Source organism: Patagioenas fasciata, chromosome 1 (genome assembly GCF_037038585.1).
Source record: "Patagioenas fasciata isolate bPatFas1 chromosome 1, bPatFas1.hap1, whole genome shotgun sequence".
NCBI lineage: Eukaryota > Metazoa > Chordata > Aves > Columbiformes > Columbidae > Patagioenas > Patagioenas fasciata.
This window is the reverse complement of record NC_092520.1, coordinates 138,742,158-138,767,658: the sequence shown is the minus strand read 5'-3', so window position 1 is coordinate 138,767,658 and position 25,501 is coordinate 138,742,158. Positions and strand designations below refer to the sequence as shown.

Genomic DNA, 25,501 nt, shown 5'->3' with positions numbered 1-25,501 from the left:
AAACTTACTAAGCGCAATTCCTGTACATTACACATGGTAATCATCTAGGTATTAGACGAGAATCTGCAAAATATTCACTGAGATGCAAACCAAAGAAAAAATGAAAAACAACAAGGTCAATGGAAAGAATACATGTACCAAAACCAAGATAAAAACTAGACTGATACTGATTTGTTTATATCCTTGTCTGAGCTTGTAACTTGCATGAGACATAAAATGAAAATAAAAACATTTTTATCACCATGGTAGTTACAGGCCATTATTAAGAAGGCTTATTAAAGACTCTTTCTTTTCCACTGAGGTTGAAAGCAACTTTGGAAATGGATTTCTATTTTATTGATGCCTGATTGACTATGAGTGCACTAATACTGCAAAGATTCAATATTTGAATGTGTGAAATTTTGGCTAAAACCCAAAGACACTTAAAGCCAGAATGGGTTTTATGGAAGTAAGAAGGATTTTCAGTTCTCAAGGACTTTAATGGCTAAGAGAAAGATAATTTGCCAAGACTTCATTGTTCATCACCATATGCAGAGTTATGAAAAGAAGATATAGTGCACAACACAGGAAAAAAAGCATAAGAACAACATTTTTAAGACAACCAGCATCTGAGACTAGAAGTAAGCTTTAGGTATAAATTGTAATTTAAAAAAAAAAAAAAAGAGAGAGAATGAAGAAAGATTTCTTCCCTGCAAAAAGCATCAGAAAAGAAAAATTGCAGTGAAATAGCAGAGGGTAAAAGATCATATCATTCTATCAATAAAGTCTAACAAAGTTATTTGACAATGTGTGGAAAGATTAGCAAGCATCAGATCCATCACAGACAATAAATTGCTTGAGGATATCTAATTCTGAGATACAGTCAGTAAATGGAGAGGCTTCACACTATAGAAAAACCCTTTTATAATTTTCATTTGGCTCATAAAATACACTTGGCAGATAGAGCAGCACATGGATCACTTCTATGCAACTTGCTGAAACAAGGACATGACTTAGTTAATGATTTGATTTCAGACAGTGACATCTCGGAGCAGCAGATGTTTGAAATGCAGTAAGATGTCTGCCTTACAAAAACAACCAACAAATAGCATAAACTACTCATGATCTACATACGTAGAAAAAAAATCAGTAACTTACAGAATAGAAACTTTAACTAGGTAGCATAATGTATCTCTGTTATGTTTTTAGGTTTAGAGCCCAGAGGAAAGCTCACTGTAGTGCAGAAGAGATTTTAAACAACTCGTGAACACAGCACGTTTCATCCCAGTACAAGAAGAAACAAGAAAAAGAGAAGCAAAAGTTAACATCTCTTAATAACTTTAGGTCCCAACTCAGTCAAACATTTAAATACGTGCTTGCATGCCTTTATCTTGAAGAGAAAGACAGTGTCATCTTCTATATGTCTCTTCTGACCTTTGTCTGGTTCTTTAGACCAAGTGACACCATGACTAAATAACAGTACATAAACAGTAACAGACTTCAGAAGATCAGAACCTCTGTCTAGAGTTTTTCTTTCTTTTTTGACTACATTTGGAGTATAACATTTAATTTTTTACCTAAGGACACCACAAAGAGTGGCCTAAAATTGGAAGTTCTGCAGAAGTATGGGCTTGAATACAAAGCTAGAAGTGCAGAGTAACTTGAAAACCAGGGGAAACACATGTCTCTAACATAGAGTTTGTTCAGTTTTGAGTGTATGTAAGGAGGAAAAAAATAGATTTTTGTCACATGGAAAAGATGGGTAATTTTTTTTCACCAAATGATTTCAAATTCTTCAAGATACTAATCAGTGTTTGATCCATAAACTTCAGGCTATTGTCTATTTTGTTTGTATAATTGTGTACCTATGTATTAATTACAGAGACCTCTAAAAAGGGTAAATAGGAGTTTGGACTGACACTTCATTCCATTTTCAATGCAAAGTGAAGAGGAGGAACAAACGAAAAATCCACCGTTACTGCCCATGCACAGAACAATTATTGGAAAAGCTTATGGGGCAGGAGCGTCAACAGCACTGAATGCTGACCTAATCCAATATTGGCTCAATGGAGACTTCATTGTTGATATAAATAAAAATGTGGGTTTTTTTGGAAGTCCTTGCCCTATGCAGCATCAGGCATTCATCTTCCAGTGACCTCCTCATATATACAAGCCTTATACTCAGATAAAACGGCTTTTGGATACGGACAGGTCTGGTTTGTAACAGGGCAAACCATGCAGCATCAGCAAATGATACATTAAAGGACTTATTTCCAGTCATTTCAATTATCATTTCAGTTTTCAGTACATTCAAATTAAAAATTAGTCAATGTATGATCTTCAAAATCAAAGTTCACATGTGAAGAGCCCTCAGAGATCTAAGAAATACCACTCAGTATACAGGAGACATGAAGCAGGCAGAGCTGTGGCTAAAATATCTTATTTTTTTACTGTGAGTGCAGCATACTCTGTATCATCTGCTGAAACTCTACAGCTCAAGAGGCAGCAACTAACTTCTGCGTATGCAGGAGCCCCGCCAGACTACTCCAAACAGTGTATTGAAAGCTGCACATCTTCCATCAGTTTTGCTCTGCATACAAAAAGCTATGGCTGTCCAAAAAGAAAACTTGTGCTCTTGAAAACAGATTTTTTTTTTTTTTTTGAGCACATAGAGATTACAAAAAAAAAAAAAGTGTTCAAGCATTTTCTAAAAAAATTAATACATTCAGAGAAGGAAAATAAGTTATGGCACTCTCACAGCACACCAAGATCCTGGTCGAAGACATCCAAGCAGGGACTCAAATCTGGGTGTCAGATTGTACTGTTCTAATCAAAATCTCTTTTTCTCTGTGCATCTATTTTCAGTGAAAATGTTTCCTTTACTGCACAATAACAAAGCTTCTCACTGACTATGTAGGTTCCCTAACCTCTTAGTAAGAATTTAGCTTAAAATATATTATGCATCTGTAATTGCTCCTTTCCAGGTGATCTGAGCGCTAAAGGTTCACTTCCCTTGGAGGGACTCAAACAGGATAAATACTCAGCTCAACAAAAAGCTGACCAACTCAATAACAGCAGGTAGTACCTGTGGATTATTTTAAAATGCAAATTTAATAGGCCCTTCTGGGACTTGCAGGGATCGAAAGTGTTTCAGAGCAAGAAGCAGGCTGGTCTCCAAAGGGATGAGCTGCCATCAGTTCCAGTACACCCAGCACTTTGGAGTGTGAAGCAGGACTTCCAACCTTGCCACAGGTAATTATCTGGGACCTGATCTGCAAACTAAGACCGAGTGACTGAGCTTCACCCCCGGCCCTGTGCAAGGCCTGAGCACAGGTTAGGCCAGCATTTGGGGGTGGCTGGCAAGGCCACAGCAGCACGCTCACAAGCAAACTGTGCACCCGTCAGGGAAAACACTTTAAGCGTCTGCTCTGCCCTGCACAGCTTTGCCTTACGGACACAGCTGGAGTGTTTTCACAGTCCTGAGGAGGCCTCTGAATGCAGCCTGTGTTCAGAAAAAGCAAGAATTGCCACCTGGAGGTGCCTCTCTCTCCTGATTGTAGAGAACCTATGCAACCATTTTCAATTAACAGAACTCTTTTTTTTCTATTTTTTTTCTTTTTTTTTTTTTTTTGAGCTGAAAAGATAGAGTGAGATTCATTTTTAAGTATATGCATTAAGCTGAAGAGGCTGAATACACTAGGGCTCAATCTGCTGTAATAAAACCTGAAGAATATGAATAATTAGGGAGGAATAAATAGCTGCTTAATTCTCACTGCTGCCTAAGAAATATCAACTAGGGAGGACAGGTTAAGCCTCCTGTTGGCTATTTGTGTTACACTTAGGAAAACAAGTTTGCTAATACTTAACAAAAAGGCTGGTAAGTCCTTTACTAATGGTTCTGTTTAAAAACTATAAAAGAGTCAAACATCTGACAGATTCCAAGTAACAAAATTTGGGAATTCCAGGAAACAGAAGTTATTTTGCAACCATTGCTTTGAAAAATGCAGCTGCCTTCCATCCTGTTTCCCTTCTCAGTGATGGAATTACCAACACCTAACTGAAGTCATATTAACAATTTGGAGCTGTTGTTTATCAACCCTTTAGAAGAAAAGATGGTTCAAAATGACAAAGTATATTAGGTACCTTATGGCTGATTTTTTAAATCACACTTCTAACCCCAAAGAGGATGGTCATCAGGAAGGATCGAGCAGAGACATCTTTTAGGATGACTTCTTGGGGCACAAATACAAGTCCAGATAATCCCAGAGGAAGATTTGATGAAACCACAGGACATTATGAGCAGGTCTCATTAGTGAGGTCACAGCACAACGGGACAGTCACAGCCTCCAGAGCATCGCTCAACCAGCCACTGGGTGGGAAAGTAGGCATTTCTGGACAAGGTCTGATGAATTTTGTTTACTAGGAAGTATCAGGTAATGGAAATCCCACCGTATCATTTCATGAAGAAAATGGTGACTTGGGATAAAAGCTGGTTAGTCCATTTTATATGTGTATTTTGGGGTGAGTACCAGAAGAGAAGGGAAAGACAGATTTTTCATCATAATTCTTTGTTCCATTGTATTTCCCATTCTGTTTAATCAGTTTCTGCTCCTCGCAGCATTTTGCTTTGCTGCCATCCTGCAGAAAACCCTTGGTAGGTCATAGGTAGTCTATTTTTCACAGTCACTACCAGATAAAAATGTCTTACAGTTGCTTAGAGCTGGGGATCTTTATCAAGAATTGCTACACTCCAATTTGTTACACCACTGATTTGATCTTCCTTTTCTCCAGCGCCATCCAGCTCTTTTAGGATTGCCTGTCCTTCATATAACTTGGATTTCTTCCAATATCTACTAATCTTTCAAGCTGAAGAAAAGAACCAAAGCAGGCAGCAAAGGGTATGATAGCATTCACCTCCTTCAATTATCCTCACTTCTAAATCAAAAGTTTCCTCGCTCCTGTTTTCCTTATTAATTACAGGCAAGAGTGAGCCAGACATTAAGCCAGTTTCCATGAAGGTGTATGGTTTTATGTAACTACCACTGTTCAGACATTCAGTTTGAAGAAGCAGGTGCTTTGTTTAGTTTCAGCTCCCACAGAGGTGCAAACTCAGCAGGGGATGTTATGACACCATTTTGATGAAGCTAACAAAAAGGTGAAAATAGTCGACAAAACGGCTGATATTTCTATATTCTACAAAAGATAAGCTGTAACAGAGGCTTGGACCTTTGACTTTTGTAGCTGGTTCACCCCCAACTTGGTATCTTCAGCAAAAATATAAAAATACAACATTGATGAATAAGAGCCCTTAGTATTATAGGAAGATCTGTGCGAAAATTATAAATGTTTTTATTCTCATGACCACACACCCCCCTTGTCTTTAGGTTGCTGGTTTCTCTTTTGCTTGTCTGTTTTAGAAGAGGCCCCAAAGGCTTCATAATCCACAGGAAGACATTTTACATAGTTTTGATGCAAGTTCAAAAATTTGTCTTGATTTACTCAAAAATATACACACCCCAAACCCAAAAAAGATTTTATCTAGGGTGATTTCAGTACTTAGTGTCTTCCATGCATAACTCTTGTAAAGAAATTTACTTGCAAACATAGGGCAATGCTTCTTATGTAGAGAAATTATTCCAGTGCTTCTGTACCTTCTCACCTCTATGATAAAATTAATAACCGGAAACATGAACAAATCATCTGGCAAGTCTGAACTAGTTTTTATTGAAGATTAAGTGCAGTAGTTTTCAAACTGGCAAAGACTTGTGCAGCTTTAGCTACACTGCCAGAGAAATTCAGGGACTGTCAGCAGACAGAGAGAAGCTAGAGTATGGAATTTCACTAACAAAGATTAAAATTTCAGTTCACTTCAGGAAAAATATAGCAACACAAGCAATGAGACTTGATTAAGAGCACTGCCATCAATGGCCTGGAATCAAACAATAAGTAAATACTGGGTGGATATAATCGCTCTGACCAAAGTTTGCCATGACTGTGAGATGCTGATTTCTCATGGTTAACACACACAGCCTCCTGGATTGGACTGTGCCATCTTCAGGCAGTAGTATGGTCCTATTGCACAGTGTGATCTCCCTCCCGAAGAAGGGTGCAACTTCAGTCCCCTGCATGTAATGCCATATTTCCTATCAGTGATCCTATACATGGATGCCCCCATCCCTGGATTTAGACCTGGCAAGCCTCACATTGAATAGCAAAATGGATGGAGCATATTTACTCCAAGACAGACAGATAGCTGGCAGTCAGGAAGTTGCCACTCTCATGTTCCCAGTTGCCTTTTGTGTGTGTGTGTATGTGACTGCTCTTGCCACAAAACACTTGCAGAACTTTCCTGCGTTCCTTTGTACTCGCTGGGCAAAAAGCTGATTGCTGGCCAGTGTGTTTGCATGGACTGACAAGTCAACCGGCTAAAACAGATTTTGCTTTCTCAAAAGCAGCATTTATTTTCATTTTTTTCCTCAGCTGCCAGTTTTCTGGAAGCTTTAGAAAATTATTTATCCTCAAAGCCTTTACTTCCCCATCAAATGAGGTTGTCCTTGTAAGATACACTACTCACTATACAGAAATGTGAGTAGAGCCAGAATTATCAATTTCTCCAACATCAGTCACATATCATACAGGGCCTGGGTCTCTCCTACCTCCATAATTTTTTGAAACGTATCTCCTTGCTAATGTCAGGACTGCAGACATCAGAAGGCACTCCCAAAGACCGCAGGCTACAGGTTAATTTTGCCTCAGTCTTACAGAGGTGGGGAGTACAACATCTCCAGATACCCAAGGCACCGACTGAACATGAACAAACCATACATTAGGAAACACTGCACTGAAACTCCCTAGAAAAATGTCAGGTTATCCTCTTGTTCTTCTATTCTGATTATTTCCCCAAGACACAGAAGAAAGGATTACCAAAGGGTTGGAAAACTGTCAGAGGTGTTCAGAACTAAATGCCCAGGCATTGGTAAAAATAAAAAAAAAAATGACCAGCAAAGAGGCAGCTGCCCCCTACTCTCCTTGTTGCCTCCCACCCCCAAGGAAATGCTGGCATCCTGCTGAAATACCATTTTAGCACACCATTTTTCCGCTGTTGTTCTCACAGATAATGTAGTCTTCAAAGCACTAAAATGTGCAAAACTTGTTGCATACAATAAAAACCTACAGGCACCTCTTCTTCTCCAAGAAAGACAGCTCGGTAAAATCCTGCTATAACAAGCAGTAAGGAGAATATTTTACTTTCAAATCCTTCCTCACTAATACCCACATCATAGATAAAACAAACATAACAAACAGGAATCAAGTGACATTCCATCACTGTTGACTGTACTTTTAACAAAAATATGGACAAAGATAAAATGGGTTGAAGAAGCACAGAAGCACATTCAGATTTTATCAGAACAAACTCTAGAATGCTATTTAGTCAAAATCTCCATGTTACAGTTTAGCACTGCCCCGTAATTCTATTGAGCAGTGCCCACTTTATGCTTGGAATATCTATATTTAGAAAGAAGATTTTACTATGAAATAGGTTTAAAAAAGCAAAACATGATTTTTTTTTTCCAGTGTCCTATATAGATAGTTTAATTATTCATACTTAAAGAAGAGCCATGGATTTTGACTTTCTTTTTTAATTATATCTATATAACTTGCAGGTGGTAGTCTACAAAGAGAGATGTTTTCAACAGATGATAGGACACATCCCCCCAGATACTAGTACTTTGGAGCTAAAACAGGTAGCACAGGAAATTATTGTGGAAACCTGATGACAATTTTGTTGTTTAAACACTTTGACTAGAATTTCAGCTACTAATGACAGAAGGATAAGAAAGAGAACAGTGATTTGGATTTTTAAAGTTAATGGTGATAACATCTTGCAGCCGAAATTGCACTGTGGGCTGAACTGGTATTCTCTTCTTGTCCTATAGTGCTAAACCAAATCAAACAAACAAAAAGATTTCTCATTTACATGACGATAGGACCATCTGCTGTCCAAGTAATCACCCAAAATAAAACAGTCCTTCAGGCTCTGTTCTGGCCAGAGCAGCATGTGTGCAATGCACACACTGATTGAATTCACCCACTGCGAGGAGAGAGGTTGCCTTATGTAAGGGCCTGCTGTTTTCTCTCTCCTTTTTTCTTTTTCTTTTTTTTTTTTTTTTCTTGCTGGCTATGCAGCTTCTCAGTGCTCCCAAAGGCTGTTTTATTTTTTCAGACTATCTTTAACCAGAGACAATCTTGTGAGAAAAGTCTTTAAGGCTAACATTACAATCCAAGCAGAAGAGCTAGTCACACAAAGAGAAAGGCTTTCTGAAGCTTCAGCTCATTTTAAATGACAGTTAACATTCATTTCTGCAGTTTTTCTGCTATAAGCAAATGAAGAACCTCATTCTGCATTCCACTGAACACCTCAAATGCCCTTGACAGTCAATGAACATCTGGAGTCCAAATGAATACAGAATTAATCCCTACGGCTGGACAGCAAAACAGGTCACGAACCATCCCTACTACTAAAGCCACTGTGGAAATCTTCCAGCAGGTCAACTGAAACCAGGCTGCACTTCACTACTGGTTTTGTAACGCACGTTTCATTTTAGAACCAGCTCCCCTTAACCAGCTCTTGCCCACAGCATAGCACTAGCATGGCTCTAAGTGCAATGACATAAAGTATCCTGATAAAACCTACGATACGTAGGTTTGTCCATACTCAGTAGCAGGGCATTCCTAGGACATTCTTCTAACCAGATTCTTAGCACCCTTCACTCTTCCAAGAGTCTTCAGAAGAGTTGATGGTACCCAGCTCCTAGGGCTTTTAAGCCTTTCCTTTTCCTTCAACAGGGGGGAAAAAGAAAAAAAAAGGGAAGGAAACAAAGTCAACAACAGAACACACACATGTTCTCCTACACACACATAACCCCCCCCAAAACAGAGGGGAAAAGAAAAAAGGAAAAAGGAAAGTTTTACAAGGTGCCAATCTGGAATGAAATGGATTTTTGAACAGACAGTCATTTTTGGCACTGTCAGCAAAGCTTGTGGGTGGCCCTGTGTCCCTCTGAGCCTTAATGCCCTTTTTACATCGGTCATTTAAAAACGTCCCCCAGAAAGTTCAGCTGTGCTGCTTCCGACATGATGTTCACAATGCTGCTGAATGGACTCAATGGAGAGATTCACTTCCCCCCACCTCAGTTCCATAAAGCACTATACATTAAGGATGTATTCCATTTGGCTTTCAAGTAACATTTTTATGGTCTGCGCAGATCCATGATTATTTTCCCTTTAAAAAGAATCAACAGAAAACAGAACTCTGTTGGAGAGCGTGGAAATTACAAACTACTGGATCTCCCAAACCGACTCCCATGATCCTCAGGCAGAAGACTGGATTAAAGGGTCCTCACATGGTTCTAGCTGCATCCTCAGTACACCACTTTTATGAAGAAACCAGAGCTGTAGAAATTCCTCTGGCATGGCATGGAACCCAGAATCGGGTAAGACGTTGTCATAGTAGTGATGGCTAATAAACTTCCCGTGCAGGTCCACCGAGAATGGCCAGAAGCCGTAAATTGTCACTTCTTCACACAGACCAAGGGCAGCACTGACTAGGAAAAGTCCTGTGGAAAGTCGTTTGGCGTGTATACCTTTATTCTTCCAGAACTTGCCAATGTCACGCAGGAAATTGGGGTTGGCGAAAAGGACCGCCTGCTTGGCACCAAAGTCCTCCAGGGTGTAATATACACGTAGGGAAGGTCCCGTCCCCGTCTTCATCGAGAAGGCTGGCATGTAGATGTAGCTGTGGTTATACACCTTCACACTGTCCACAAACGCTTTTCGAGACCACAGCAGGTTCTGGAACCTGTAAAACAACAAGGAAAAGCGAGCTGATCACACATAGGTTTTCCCAGTCATTTCAAAACTCAGATAAAAGCTGCTTTTCATACATATATTTACAATTACCTGCACAGCTTTCTCGAGCCCAGAGAAAGTCCAGACAAACTTCTGACTGTCTGACACTGCCTCTCTTCTACAACAAACCTGAATAAACAGTTGCAAACTATCTGGTATCCTGCTAACTCGAAACCAAAAACATTTCTGATTTCACCTTTTCAAAAAACCCCGAATGAACACTGACAGTTTTGCTGAAAACCAACCATTTTTAGCCACATTTTTCTTTTTGTCCAAACCCCAACTTATTTTTTCAGGCATGGGATTCTTTAAAAGAAATTTTAACGTCTGTGTCGTTCTTTTTTCTTAAAGGCATAATAAAAAAGAATCCAAGTTACATGCTGAAAAAGCAATACCAAGAAATATTTAAATAGAAACTCTGAACTTACAAAACTTGTAAGGCTTGTAAGAATTGTTTTTGTTATACCTGTATAGTGACTTAGGTTGTGTTACCATAGTAGTTAATTCTTGTTCTGGAACTGAGAGAAATCTCAAAGAACATACTTTGTTAAAAACAATAAGACAGAAATCAATGAATTGTTTAGCATAAGTGGTATGACAAAAATTCAGCAACAGGCAGCAAACAATATTCAGAGTTGGTGTTTAAGATGACACGATTTACACACTGAGCAGGCTTAAAAGCACCTGGTATTTGTAGCGTGCAAGGTAAAGGAGAGACTAGTTGGCAACTATGAGGAGGGCAATGTATATGTACAGATTATGTCTTTAAATATGATAGTCTTCTCATCTCTTGATATAAAAACTACATCAGGTTACAATTTGGTACATCACTAATAGCTATTTGCTGATGTCTATTTGATTCCTGACGTTAGACTTACATACGACTCCAAACCAAGTATTCTGTGAAGACTATAACTTTCCCTGCAATGTGCTTCTGGATATTCCAAGATGAATGAAACATTTGGCAGGAAATCCTAGGCCATTCACATATGCCAAAACTTGCACTGATGTTTGACCTCTCCTGACATCTGCCACTAAACAAATCACAGTTCAGTAAAATATTAAAGCATCTCGAAAATTGTATTATTGGATGCAACTGATGCAGAGGTCAGCCAGAGTCATGGCAAAATGCAATGCCTAAAACACAAACCTGCTAAGAGGAAGACTTGCGGTCCTGGGGTGCTGGCTGCCTTGCAGGGTACCTTTGCATGAGAAAGTCACTGTGATTTACTCTCAATAATTTGCTTTCTTTCCAGAGTCCCTGCAATCTTCAGAGCATCAGTAAGCACCCCCTCCCTTTACCACATGACAGTATCTATCGCCCTCAGCATGCAGGCAAAGTTTACTACATTAAAAGTCACTTCTGCAAAAGCCTCACGTGCAGTGCTTCTATTACAGCTGGGTTGCTCTCCCACATGTGATCTCTAATTTTTTTCTCAGCTCCCAAATGCCCCTCTTGCCCTTTTTGCTGCCTCCTCTCCCTCAGATTCCTACAGCTAATGCAAATGTGTCATGACTGATTTCATAGTCACACAGCAGAGGAGTCAGAACAAGAAAGCTGAGACAGCAGCACAGGATTTTTTTTCCTTTCTCTGGTACAGGCAGAGAGACAGGTGTGAGAATACCTTTTTTAAAATGGTTATGAACAGATCAATTTTATGTATAGACCTCTTTGAAATGATAGCGAGAATCACACACAGAGCAAGATACACAGGTTTAAGTAGGATGCCAGGTGATCTCATGAAGCAACAGATAAAATTCAGCTGAAACAATTGTCAACAAAAAAAATACCGCTTCAACAGCACTGAAATGTCTCAGAAATATGTGCCAGTTTTTTTGAAGTCTTTGCTTTGGCAGAAAACTCAAAATATTCCTAATATGTTGAGAGGTTTTGCTGACATTTTCAACATGCAGTATTTGGTCTCCCAATTTGCTACAAGTTTTTTCCAAAATTTCCTTCACATGGGAAAAAAGCTGCTTTAAAGCTAACCCCCTGAAATCTGCTTGGGTCTTCATGACTGTTTTGCTCTGCAGATCTGCTCCTACTGCATGGTGCTACTTGCTAATATAGACAACGCCACTGCCTTCTAAGCACAAAATCAATTCAACCCAAACATACAAAACAAACAATAAAAATAATTTCATAATTTATTGCATTTGGCATTCTTTCCTGTAGAAACAGCCAAGACACAGCTCAATATAGGTGGCCAGCCAAGATCAAGGTGCCCTGGCAGAAATTCATTGTTCAGCTGTACCTTCTCATATGGGCCCTCTCACTCCATTACTACCAGATCGTTAATTATGTGCCCCCCAAAACAGGCTTTACCATCCTTTCTTCCAAACGAGCAGCAGGACAACCTGTCAGATTATCAGGTATATGAGCTGGGTCCATCCTATTAAACTTGTTCCATTTCCATCAGGAAACGTCACTGAGGGGAAAAAAAACATCCCTAACCTAATACTTCCAATACTCATCTAGGTGCTCAGAACTTCAGTATCCAAACACTGTTGTAATAAGGTGGAATAAGATCAGCAGCAGGCTTTCAGGCTATCACCCTCCCCATAATCTGGGACATCCACTGGGAGGTGGGCGATGCAGGTTCAGAACTTCCTTTCACAGTAAAAGGAACTTAAGCACACAGCTTGATGTGATGAGGTCCCTGCACCTTGGCTGAGAAGGCAGAGACAGATCCTCTGTCACTCCTGCAAGCCAGATTCACCATGTCCTTTCCCACTTGCAGATAGTTAACAAATTTCCCTTCAGAGGGCAAATAGTTGTGGTCATTCTAAAACTGCATTTTGCAGCAAAGTTACCAATCACAGAAAAGCACTGTGCAGCTCTAAGATGTATAAGTTAAAATTGCTCACATACAGGCATAGAGGACCAGGGACTCCTTCTGAATATTCATTTGCTATCATTGCCACAATGCGTTTGCATTTCTTCTAGATGAATCTCCCCAAATGCCTCAAAGTAATGAGAAGTGAATGGCACTGCCATGAGAGCGGTGCATGGGAGGGATTTCAGGCAGCAGGGACTGCAAACTGTTCTCCTTCAGGAATAGCACCTCCTAGAAACCCGTGCCTCGTTCAAATGATCTGGATCGCAGTGTTGGTAGGCATCACGCCCAGTTTGACAGATGGACATTATACAGGTGGCCAGGAGCCCATGTAGAAACATAAAACATGCTGATTACGGCTGGTCTGATGGTCTAACACAGCCAAAAAGCTGGTGCTCATCTTGCACTCCTCATGAGGGGAGATATTAAAAGCAAATTGAATTTTCGGTTCCCTGTTTGTAAAAATAGGTTTCCTGTCCAGCTTTCTGATGTTTCAGAGGCTGGTTAGAGGCCAAGAAATGAGGGAACAAATGCTGTGTACCAGCAAGTTTCTAGAAATGGCACTGTAAGCTCAGGTGTATTTTCCTTTAACTCCCAATCCAGACAGGGAGTTCTGCAGGCAACCCCATTCCAGCGGTGGCTTTGAGGGTTCCATACAGCAGCAGATAGCAAGGAGGCTAATCCGTTCCTGCCAGAGAGACCAGGAAGGTTTTCCTCTGCAGCTGACCAGCTCTGTAGCACCCGTGAGCATAGCAATATGTTTTTTTCCCCTGCTTGCCCTGGCATAGATGCTGCTAGCCTGATATGGTCTTTGCATCCAGATGGGCACAAACACTTTCCCTTGTGCTGATCCTTGCCAAGCCTCCTTTGAATGAGGAGATGGTGGTTCCTAGTTAGTGCTTTGAACATTCGGTATTCTCAGTGGCACGGTCCAGAAACTATGCAGCTCCTCCCCAGTCACTGGGCTTCAAAACAAATGCACCAAGTTATCCAGCCCCTCATGCATCTCAGGAGACATTATCTCCCCAACTTAGCTCTGAGCAAAACACAGCTGAACTGCTTTCAGAGTCAGCCCCTGACCTTCTGACGTCAAGCTCACACAAACACATGTTGGGTTACCAGCATTTAGATAAAACTGGATCTGGAATCTCTCGAGCCCTGGGCAGCACCTGAAGACAAAGCAAGTTGCCCAGTCATTTGCAGTAATGCGTCCCAGCAGCTTGATGGCAGCCCAGGGAGGTGCTGAAGACTGTGAATGCTGGTGACAGTAGATCACAGCATGTTCAGCCTGAGTGCTTTAATTCTACCACGCTCATTAATGGACAGCAAACAAATAAAATCATTGGGAACACATTTTTGCTGTCAGGTCCATATAACAGAACAACTTAAAAAGAAAAATTTTCAGCAGGCATGTGCAGGCACAGCTACACAGATATCAGAGAAATAATTTCCTTGATACCAGCTGTAGAGTTCCCTTAAAGGTTCTACTTTTCCAGAAAGAATGATGCATGCAAGAGAAAATTGCCACAGTATGTTGTCATGGCAGTACAACCAAAGACTTAAGAGCATTAAGTGTTTTGCTTTTTGTTTTTAATCTGTTTTTAATATTCTTATTGATGTTCTTTAGCAGATATCTGGGGACAGGACTGCTTTCTGGTACTAAGAGATGACTTCCAGTAACCACAAAGAATGTGCTGCAGTGACATTGAACTAACCCGCTGGCAGATAATAACGCTGGCATTTTCTCACATCTCGGTTTCTTTTTGATCTCCCCAGAGAGTCATTATCTCTTGCCTGTGATGATATCCCAGTTATTTACTGTGTTGGCATCTGCAAAGTCACCACTTCAGCATTCTGGATTAATTGCAATTTGACTTATTGAAAAAGAAAAAAAAGATTGAGTAATGAGGGGAACAGCTCAGATGTCAAAGAAGTAGTGTAATATTTTTAAATTAAGACAAATAAAGCTCAAGTGAATACAGCAGAAGGCATATAAAGACTTATGTATTTGTCCCTATGGCAAAGGATAACCTTATAAAAATTACTTAGATAATTTGATGTCAGCATTAGCCAAGAATGATTTAGAAATTTGCTGCAGCTGTTGTAATATGCTTACCAGCTGGGGTCACAACAAGTCAACTTACAACCACACATCTGAACCTCCACTGCAGTGACAGAGGAGTTTTACCTCTCTCATTTCTCCGAGTGCATTTATGCCATCCAATAGTGATGCTCTCAATGCCCTGTGCTCTTGTTCATATCATGTACTTCTTGATTATGTACCCATTTGGGGCTTTTGTAGCCAATGCTGCTAAAACACAGACTGTGCCTGAATTAACAACACACTAGTTTCCATGTGCTCTTTCTCCACATAGGCACTTCCAGCGTGCATTAGGTGCAAGTTAGACTATTCTACTTGTCCACACAGGGAGCCAAAAACAAGCACTGAAAGTACTATAAACTAACCCTCTTTTACTGTTTTATCCCAGCTTTCCCAACTACACAAGCCACTGTTTACTTAGCCTAAGGACAGCTACCTGACTTAAGATTCAATTATAACCCCACTAAAGTCAAGAGCAAAACCAGCTCTGATCTCACTTGGAAGCACGATCAGAGCTTCGGGCAAAAATTTCAGGCCTGCAATGCACTTCAGAGTGATTAGAAAAGGTATGAAGTAATATGATCAATCATAAAGACTCATCATTAAACCAATAAAATTACAGATGTCAAACATTTTCCAACAATGCAGGCGGCTTTTATTCCTGTGGCAGATCCCCAGTGATTTGTTTAATCTCATTTCAACCAGCTTCAGCATAAGAGATTCTCCCCTGTTGTCCTTGTGGGTCCCTCCACAGGCATCATGGTCACCCAGTCGAGAGTTCGTGGCATGGTTGTGGTGATGCTATTCCCATCTTTACCTTTCCTTTTGCCCTCCTCCCTGCCTTGCCTGATGTCCTTTTATGGATCCAAAGACCTGAAATCTTCCACTCAGACTCTCAGCAGAAATACTCTCTCCTCTTGGGGTACAACTGTCTCCAAAACCCACTGCAGCTCGTCCCTTAGGTGCAGCCTGCAGCCTGCTGACACCCCATGCTACCTCTTTCTTATGGATGCAGGCTTTCACCTTCTAAGCACCTGTATGTTCCTCTTGTCACGGTCTCAAAGATTGAAGAGAAAAAATCAGCTTGATTCTCCTTTTTATATGCCTTTTCAATGGTGTTTTCCGGGTCAGGGATTCTGGTTACTCCCACCACCAGCTCCAAAGACCCAAAGGCATGGAAAACACACTCTTTCCACAGTGACCGCAGACTGCATCTTTCTTTGCTGGCCTGTTTCTTAATGACATGCTGTCCTTAGCACGTCACCTTCAGAGTAATCTGATGCACTTAAACTCCAGTTAGGCATTGCAGAGGTAGGCTCTAATCCCCATGAAGAAGCGGGCTCCCCTTCTGACTGAATCCAGTATCAATCAGGGTTTTTTTTAGACCTCCACCCGTTACTGCTCTTATGCTGTCACTCTGGGAATACTATATATAGTGCCAAGGGAAAGCTGACTCTCTTGTTTTTGAATGGAACACAGTGCTATCCTATACACCAAAGCAATGAAACATTAAAATCAGTGTTCGCTGGTATTTTTGAACAGTGTGTGATCCTTATTCTGCCAACTCAAATTAGAATGTGCTTTTAATAGCTACTCTTTCCAAAACCAGCAGAGCTAAACATCAATTCTTTCTGTTATCTGACAGCTTGAATCTTGGCTTTCAAAAGATGAGCTGTTCATCTTAGTTTGACTCTTTGAAGATTACGGCTGCTGAAGTCACACACAAGTGGAAGTAATATAACAGGACAGGAAGAACAGCATGGCTGTAAACTACTTGCATTGTCAAAATGAAATTGCTGCCTAGTATTTCTAAGTCTTCTGAATACTTCAGAGCTCTTACTGCTGAAAGGCTGGAGGATGAGAACAGAGAGAACCAATGAAATCAGCTAAAGAAAACAGTTACAGAACTAAGCCTGATATCCTTAGCACTTAATTTCACTGGACTGCATGACAGAGTGAGCCTGTAAGAAGAAACATAACTAGATCACACATATTCTCAGGTTTTAATGGGAAAAAGAACTGCAACAAAGCCCAGGAATAGTCTTGAAGAGATTTACTTTTGATTAACATGAGCTCCCTAAGACAGTCTGCTGTGTCTTCGGGAGAGCAATCAAACAGGAACAGAAGAGTGCAGAATCTCCTGTACTTCTAGGTCTTTTATCAAACTCCTGTCCAGACATATCTCTGTAGATCATTGACTGCAATAGCATGGCAGCAAATACAAAGACAATAACATTATGCTTTCCTGTCTGTTCATGCTGGCCTTACATGTGTTTTAAGCCAAATACAAAACATACCAAATGTTCACAGACATGAAAGACCTATTCATAGCTGACAACACTGTCTGGCTGGTATACTTGACTGCTTGCTATGTCTTTTGAGTTTTCTCTCTAAGCTTGTGCCCTCCTTAGCATACAAATAGTTTGCAAACATCAGTGAAGGTAACAGCCAACTATATCCTCTCTTCAAACTCTCAGAGCTCTTTCCAAAGAGAACCAGGTAGAGAGAGAAAGCAGCAATATTAGGCTTAAATGTGTTTTCTTTTCAAAGACACTCTGCTACAAAAGTATAGACTGAAGAGAAATTATTTGACACACTAGATGCTTTGACAGGCATTATGAGAACAACTGTCACTAGGATAGTACATGTATCATTGGTGATGTCTGAGGCTATGCCACATGGCCTGCAGCTGGAGCACAGATCCCTATTAAACAACATTTTCAACTAAAAGTTTGATAATAAAAAACAATTCAGAGCCTATAGGAATACATGGTGAATCTACAATACTTTAATGGAGCAAAATCAATTAACACAACTCTAAAACATGGAAAAGAAAATCTTTGTATTTCCTCTATTAGCTGCTCCCTCTGGGCAACCTCACCTGTTTCGGCATCCCTAGGGCAATGACCATTGCAACTGAGCAATGAACTAGTGGCCATCTGAGTATAAACAGAAGAGGTGATAAATTGCTCTGGAGCGGTTAGATTAGCAGAAGCCAGACATGAGGCTATAAAGATGGAAAAGAGATAGACAAACAGCAGGTCAACAGACAAGGAAGTCCGTTCCAATCTTTGGCATATGAGCTCATGCCATTAGTAAAATCCCTGGGAATGAGCCAGAAGAATTCAAGCCAGCCCAAGGACTGCAGCTGTAGACTGTAAGTCATTAATTTCAGGGAGCTTTTAAAATGTGCCTTCTGAAGAAAAATACTTTACTTTCATCTAATATCTATTTACAGCAATATTTCTTAGCAATTCAGGTGCTATTCAATTATGCCTAGAAATGGTAGGTGTTTCTCGAGCTTTCCAACAGTGCTTGAGATGTGTTGATTTGCTGCACACTAGATCTTTGAAAAAGCCCACCTTTCACTCTGCAACTCTTATATGGACAACTAGGGAAGAGTAAGAACATGAGCACTATATTTTAAACTCTGTACATCCATGTATTTTCAGCTCAGGAGATTTCCTGATACTGGTGTAGTTTGTCAGTGCAGTAACCCCAGTGAATCTTACTTTCAAATATTTGCATAATCAATTATTCTCCACACCCTTCTAAACAATTATTTTACCAATGCCTTCCCTCTTACATCACGATTGGCTTGATCATTTTGTCAAAAGCCTTTATCTACCAGATACAGACTACCCATATCCATATGCATTTATTCAAAGAATTCCAGAAGTTTTACAAGGTAAAATTTCCCCTGGGCTCAACAGTGCTGACTCTTTACAAGAGCACATACATTTATCCAGGTGTTCAATAATATTATAATATAGGCTCTACCAATTCAGATCTAGTTGAATTATTTTTAATCTGAACTATTTTTAAACACTGATCCCATTTTTAACACCTTCCAGTCTTCAAGTACCAAAGTAGTTTTAAGTAGGAAGGACACACTACTATTCTTCAGCACTCATGGGCAAGTCCAGTCCTGCCAATATATTCACATCCATCCTGTATTCATACTATAAATTCTCTAATAATTACCTCAGTTTCAGCCTTCTGAGTCTCCCCATGGGCACAGGGAACGTCCTCAGTTTCTTCCACAGTTAACACAGACACAAATAATTCAAACAGCCTCCCTGTGCCTTCTCTGAGCTCTTCTTTTATACCTGGTTATGAGTCAACCATACACATATGGTGGGAAGGGGCGGGGATGTTTTTTACTCTTTTTTGGCTTGTGCTGTTGCTGGAAGGAGAACATAGCATTAGGTTTTCATTCTTCTAGTTAGTTCTTTTTAGAAACTTTTCTGCCTGACACATAGATAAAATATTTAATCAGCCAGAGCTTATAATAAATTCCATTTCCTTTGGAAAAAACTCCAGCTTTTAGTAGGATGTTTCTCTGTTTCCATTAGTCTCCCTTTTCCTTGCTCTTTAGTGATGCCCACCTCATTTTCCCTCTACTTAAGGCTTGACAGATGGTCCTAGCACTGTGCCTCCACTATGGTAACCTTAGGGGAGGCCAATATTTTGAGTAGATCATTTAGATACATTTTTCAAGTTGTATGGTGCCTAATGCTGAGAATGCCACTTAAACTTCTTTTCAGTATGATTAAACTTCCAAGATTTCTCCTCAACTGTTTTACAACCTGTACACAATTTAAATTGCTATAGCTAAAACAGTCTTGACCAAAAGAATAAAAAATCAAAGTAAGGATACCTGACACATACTAGAGCTTTTGCTAGTCTCTTCAACTGTTTTGATACCTGTGAAAGTGGTAGAGTTCCTTTATTCCTCCCATCAACTTGAAAGGAGATACGGTGTAAAAGAAGTAAAAAATAACCCTTTTTTTTTTTTTTTTCTTTTAAGGCAGCAGAAAATGAATTATATTTGCTAGGACTAAAGTAATACTTTTGAAAGGCCATGTATGTCACTGAGTACAGCTCTCGATATGCTGGCTAAGGAAAATGGAGCAAAACATTCAACTCACTACTTTTTAGTTTCCAAATTCCAGGGAACGGTCAGTAGCATATTATATTATATAACAGCAGCCTTGTGACTGTAGCTGGTATTCTTTTCATGTCTTGTATCTAGAGGTGCTCTTATTTTATGTAATATACCACATTTCAGATGTGGTTGGACCTTCTCACATTCTGAAATACCAGGCAAGAAAACCTTTCTTTTGTTCCCTATCTCATGGAAGAATCAATAACAAGTTGCCAGAACAGGATGGAGCTTGACTCCAGAAAACACTATTGGCAGGACATTGATCTGGGCAATGCAGTCTCTGATTTCAGCAATGACCAAAGAAGGGTCTTTCAGTTCCTCCTGTTGAACCTGATTTTACTGGACATAAAATTCTCATTAAATCAGAGAGGAACACAAGAAGTGAGTGACCATCTAAACAGGTGGTGGAGTCACCCAGCCTTCAGGCCTTCGTGTTTAGTCACACAAACTGGAACAGTATCAGGAGATGACACTGATGGCACCAGCCCAGCATGCCCCTTTGCTGATGATTAGGACTGCCTCCTATTAGGTGAGAAACAGGTTTAAAACTCTTCAAACACAAAAGGGAACTGAACTTGGGCCCACCACAACTTCAGTGACTGAGGGGACTGCTTGTCTCTCACATAAAACATTACACCTGCCTTGGGCAGTGTCCTGAACCAAGCTCTATGTTGTTCAGCTGGAACTACTCAGGTTGATTTTGTAAATTGTCTGTGGCTAACTTAAACTATATTATCTGGAAGATTTGGTCAGAAAAAAAATACATCCAGCCCTGGCTTCATTTCTTTTATTTGCCTCAGTTTTTTACAGCAATTTCCTTCATCCAGGTACCAAAACAGTACTGCACCAGCAGTTAAGATTGAAGTGATCCACTGATACCACATGGGTTGCAGAGGAGATGCTAAGCATCTCCCCAACAAATGCTGTGTGTGAAACTAGGGTCAAACTATAAACTCCAGGGTTTGTATTCCTTTAAGCTACCTTTTATCTCCAAAACCCAAAGAACATTCACAGCATTTGATACTATATTATATAACAGCAAAGAGCATTTACAGATGTTCACATTCAAATGACTAAGGAAAGCAAATTGCCATCTCCTACAGAATCACAAAGATTTCTTTCAGATTCAGACAGCACAAAAGAATAAGCTCATTTTCTTTAGTGCTCAGAGTAATTAATACTGAATTACAGTAGAAATTCTATCAAAGGATTTACGACAATCACATTAATACTAAATAAATTCCATACGCTTTATGCAATTACAAAAAAAACACCAAATATGTGACAACAGATTAAGTAATTATTCTAAAGTATTACTGAATAATCAAGCAGGAACAAAAGCTGCCATTAGTGGCTTGTCTCCCTGAAGCGACAGTAGCACTTTACTTCAAAAAACTTCAGGTTTGTACCTAACAACCAGGCCAAAGGGTATTTTGGAGTGAGGAGGAAGGTACGGTCTGTGGTCCACAGCACAACTCAGAGACGGGAAAACAGATTACCTTAAAGGCATCCATTGGATAAGGCCAAGTTATGTTTCAGAGAAGGCCAAATTGTGGGTTTGAAAGTAGCTGTAAATGTCAAGGCTGTCAGCAGCTCGAAAGAACCTGAGGTTAGCCATGAATCACACAGGACAAATAACAGCCAGGGCCATAAACTTGCCCTCAAGGAAGTGGTTACAGTTCCAGAAGGTTTCCAAATGCTGGGAGGATCATTCAGTGATAGGTTGTTGTCACTGCTAGACCTCTGCGTCCCTAGCAGTTCAGTACATGTATTCCCAAAGCAGCTAATCAAACAGTAACAGTGGTGGCATTTAGCCTTTTGTGTTACAGACAGGAGCTGGAATAGTTTGTACAGTGACGTGCAACACTCGGGAGCTATTGCTGAGGTTTTTATCCAGAGGCTCTATCCAGCTAATGATTTGGAAAACAAATACACTTTTTACACAAGCAACATATTTTTATCTGAATTTTCCTCAAGGCCAAAATTTCCCTTCCCTAGTCTGCTAGTCTAATAAGCCACAGTGCTCAGTGTTGCTTTGCTTTTACCAAGCTAGTCAAGAACCCCACATATTCCAGCAAATCTAGCACTTTGCTTCTAATACTTCTAATCCTGCTTGTTATAAAAATTAGACCATTTCTTCTACTTCCCCAGGCATTTGCATTTTTTAATCTTAAAAAGAACCTGAGGAATGTCACCTTTTAAAAGATTCCTGTATTTTGCATGTACCTTGAAATGGAGTAGAAACATGATCAATAAGATCCTGTCTTGATGCTTTTAAACTGACACAATTCCACCGATATCAACAGGTTTACATTAACTTTCATAAAATTAGTATATAGGTCAGTCTTTATGATATGCCAGATATTTAAAGTTTCAGAACCCGCCAGTACACTGCATTATTCAAGCAGCATACTGTGAACATATAACTAAAGACAATGATATTATCTGGATGCACAAGGCTATGGAGATGATTCATGCAGCATAATCATTTGCATTCCTGAACCTTGGATGTTTAATGTACCAGGAGAAATGAGGGATGGCAGCAACTGTGCTGGAGCATGAAGTGAGAAAACAACTAAGCACACTGCACCAATGCTCTGGCAGAAAAGTCCCATGTGTTCAGTTCCAGCAGCCATACCCAGTTCGACTTCTAGCTTAATGGACCTAGGAGCGTGGAGTCAAAATCATAAACAATTTACACGAGGGCATACTAGTGAGCCTAATTAATTTCTTTTCAGAAAGCCACTCAGCAAAAATAGTTCACCTGATACATGCCAACTAGTTCTCTGGTTTATGTTTCTCAATGCCATTCTCTGCAGTCCCGAGTGCTGGAGTACTGGGTAGGCACAGGGCAGATGCATGACCTAGTTCAGCTACAGTATTCCAACCACCAGGTCTCTTGGGATAGCCCAGCAGCAGTATCTTTTTCAGCACAATCTAACTTCAATTGTTCGTGAACAACTCATTTGCATGTAGTAACATGTCCACATTTCCCCAACAGACAGAAGAACAAAGGCGCAGGTACAAAGGACCAGAGGGATTATCTGGGTTTACAGTAGCTGGGTAAGGGACATGCTGCAGATGTTCTGGCAGAGGTGAGATACCAGAAGGGAACCCAAGGAGGAATGGACAAGGGGCAGAGCAAAGAGCTTCTTGGAAATGCTGCAGTGTCAGCACCGGAAAAGATTCCGATTTCAGAAGGCTTTTTAGGAGTTTCTGGTGGCCCTGAAATGCTTCTTAATGTCCTGTAACTAACATAAAACCTGTGATAAAAAATCAAATGCTACAACTGTCAGATGTTAAAAACCAAACCAAACCAAAACACAGAGGATATCAGGGACATGACCAGTTTCCTCTTGAGTCTAAACTAGGACAATACTTGCTACAAAAAAAAAAAAAGCTCACAAATGATCTTAAAAAGCCATCTGTGGTTTGTACTGCAAAATCTATGAGCAGACCCACAGTTCGCACTCGTGACCTGGAAGAAAAACTGCTTGCTCAGCCTAGACGCAGAGATCAGTTTCCCGCCGACACTTTTTTTAAACTGTTTTGCTTTCCAGCTCAAGATGCCCAAGCTCCAGCCCTCAAACCCCAGCCAATGCAGTTCCAAACTTGGTAGTCTCAGTTTGTGAGACTGGATGGTTCAGACCTGCACAAATTGAGACACACACAGTCAAATGTACAGAGAACTGAATGCGGCCGTACCTTCTTCACTGTCTAAGCCTTGTTCTAAAAATTCTCCTGCCTGAGAGAACAGCAAGAACTTGTGCAAGTATCTGTTTTCAAGATGACAGTTTTGCACAGCCATACCTTATAACTGCTAGTGACACAGTGCTGTAGTGCTGAGAAATTTATTGTCCCTGTTAAATTAAAAAGGACCTTAAAGCCAGCAGAAGTGCTGGATTACTGATTGTGCACATAGTTTAATGATGTCAGCTCACCCTTTGGCTCTGGTCCAGGTGCTCCAGCTAGTTCTCTCCAAGACAAATACACTACAGCGATTCAGTCAATGTCCTCGTAAGCCAGTCTGCGCTGCTCAGCATTGGAGCCACAGACTGGTCCCTAGCTTTCTCCATTTACTGGGTGTAGCTTCATCTCTACTGCACATCAGGCAAGGGAAGTACCCTAGCATAGTGCAACAGAGATGAGGAACAGGCCACATTTTCCCCCTGTCAAAAGCAGTCTCTAGACTACAGCTGGGAGCCTAGGGCGGCACAGGGAGGCAGCCGGCAGACCCATCTTTAGGCTGTGCAGCTTTACTAGGCAGGAAAAACCAATGCGGATCTTAGTGATGTCCACACAAGTCAGTTTGGGATCTCACAAGGGAATTAGAAGCAAAGCCCTGGACAATTTGCTGCTGCGACTCCCCATACTGGTAAAAGGTTTGTGATCACACACAGGTACAGCTTACACACAGGCTGACCGAGCTGAGCCCACCGAGGGCAGTGCTCTGCTTTCCTGCCACCCTCATATCTGAAACTGGCAGTAAACTTCATGCTCCAGATTTTGCCTGCAGAAAAACAATCAATCAATCAATCAATCAATCAAACAAACAAAACCAATCAACCAAAAAAAACCCAGGCCACTGAAGGCTGGGGAAGGGGCAGAGCACTGGTCCTTGGAAGGATCATATGAAGGACAGTGTCTTCCTTTGAAAGATCACAGGAGGGGACAGTGCTGTATAATATGATAATATATGTATAATATGATACCCTTTACAGCATAATCTGTGCATTGTCAACAGTTTTTTTACTTTATTTTTACATATATGCTGAGTATGGTGGTATATGCTGTCATATGCTTTCAACTTCTATATGCTTACAGTCTCCCAATTAAAATATCCTGCTTGTCATCTTCCCAAATTTCATTTTGTTTGGGAAAGTTCCTGCAAGGTTCAAGTAACCACCTTCCAAGTTGAAAAAACCCTCAACTTTCTTCCATGACAACATCTTGAAATTTCACATAATGATGTATTTTCTGATATAAATGTGGTAGTTCAGCAGTCCACACCCCTTGCATAGAAAACTCATTTAAAAAGATCTATGTTATGTTTGAAAAACAATGATGATAAAGAATAAAATTCTGGGATCACAATATTCAAACTCACAACTCAATAAGTTCTGTCATCAGTTTTACACTGTTAAATATGCAAACGTATTTTAAATAAAGCTCCCAAATAACTTAAAAAAAAATAATTCGTATTCGATAGCTCCCTATTTACATTTCTCTAACATTAGCCTTAAGCATCCACAGTTAAATCATAACTTACCAAGAAATCTAGTACATAAGAATAGCCTATTACAGACTTAATGAAAGAAGCTACTTTCTCATTTTCCTTCCACAAATACTCATATTTCAGTGGCATAAAACTTTTAAGCATCTGCACTGCTATTTGTGTGCTTTATGGAAGAGTTGTTTATGAAGTACATATTAGCTAAGAAATCAATTAAAGCTGAAGAGAGAATTTTGCTAAGGGTTTTTCAGCTAGTATACCACAAAAATTCTCCCTGTGATCCACAGGCCAGGAATTGGCTGCAGAGGTAAATAAAAACTGTTCAACCTATTTTTCCACCTCTCTCTATTCTCAGAATCACTTGAAATGCTAATATTTTTTAATTGCTACTAAAAATAAAACACATAGACTCAAATTCTACTTCTAATTCATTCTGGGGCAATTTTTCCTCCATGAGAACCACATTGTTCTCTGCACTGTTAAACTGCACTATA

General features: G+C 40.1%; 1 protein-coding gene across 1 annotated transcript in view; it reads right to left on the bottom strand.

The window, feature by feature from the left end:
* Nucleotides 1-371: 371 nt before the first annotated feature.
* Nucleotides 372-25,501, bottom strand: part of ST8SIA1 (ST8 alpha-N-acetyl-neuraminide alpha-2,8-sialyltransferase 1) — a 139,374-nt gene continuing 114,244 nt past the window's right edge. Inside the window, exon 5 of the mRNA XM_065847412.2 lies at nt 372-9,838. Within this exon, the coding sequence (XP_065703484.1) occupies nt 9,352-9,838 (487 nt within the window). The 3' untranslated portion in view covers nt 372-9,351. The remainder of the gene's footprint in view (nt 9,839-25,501) is intronic.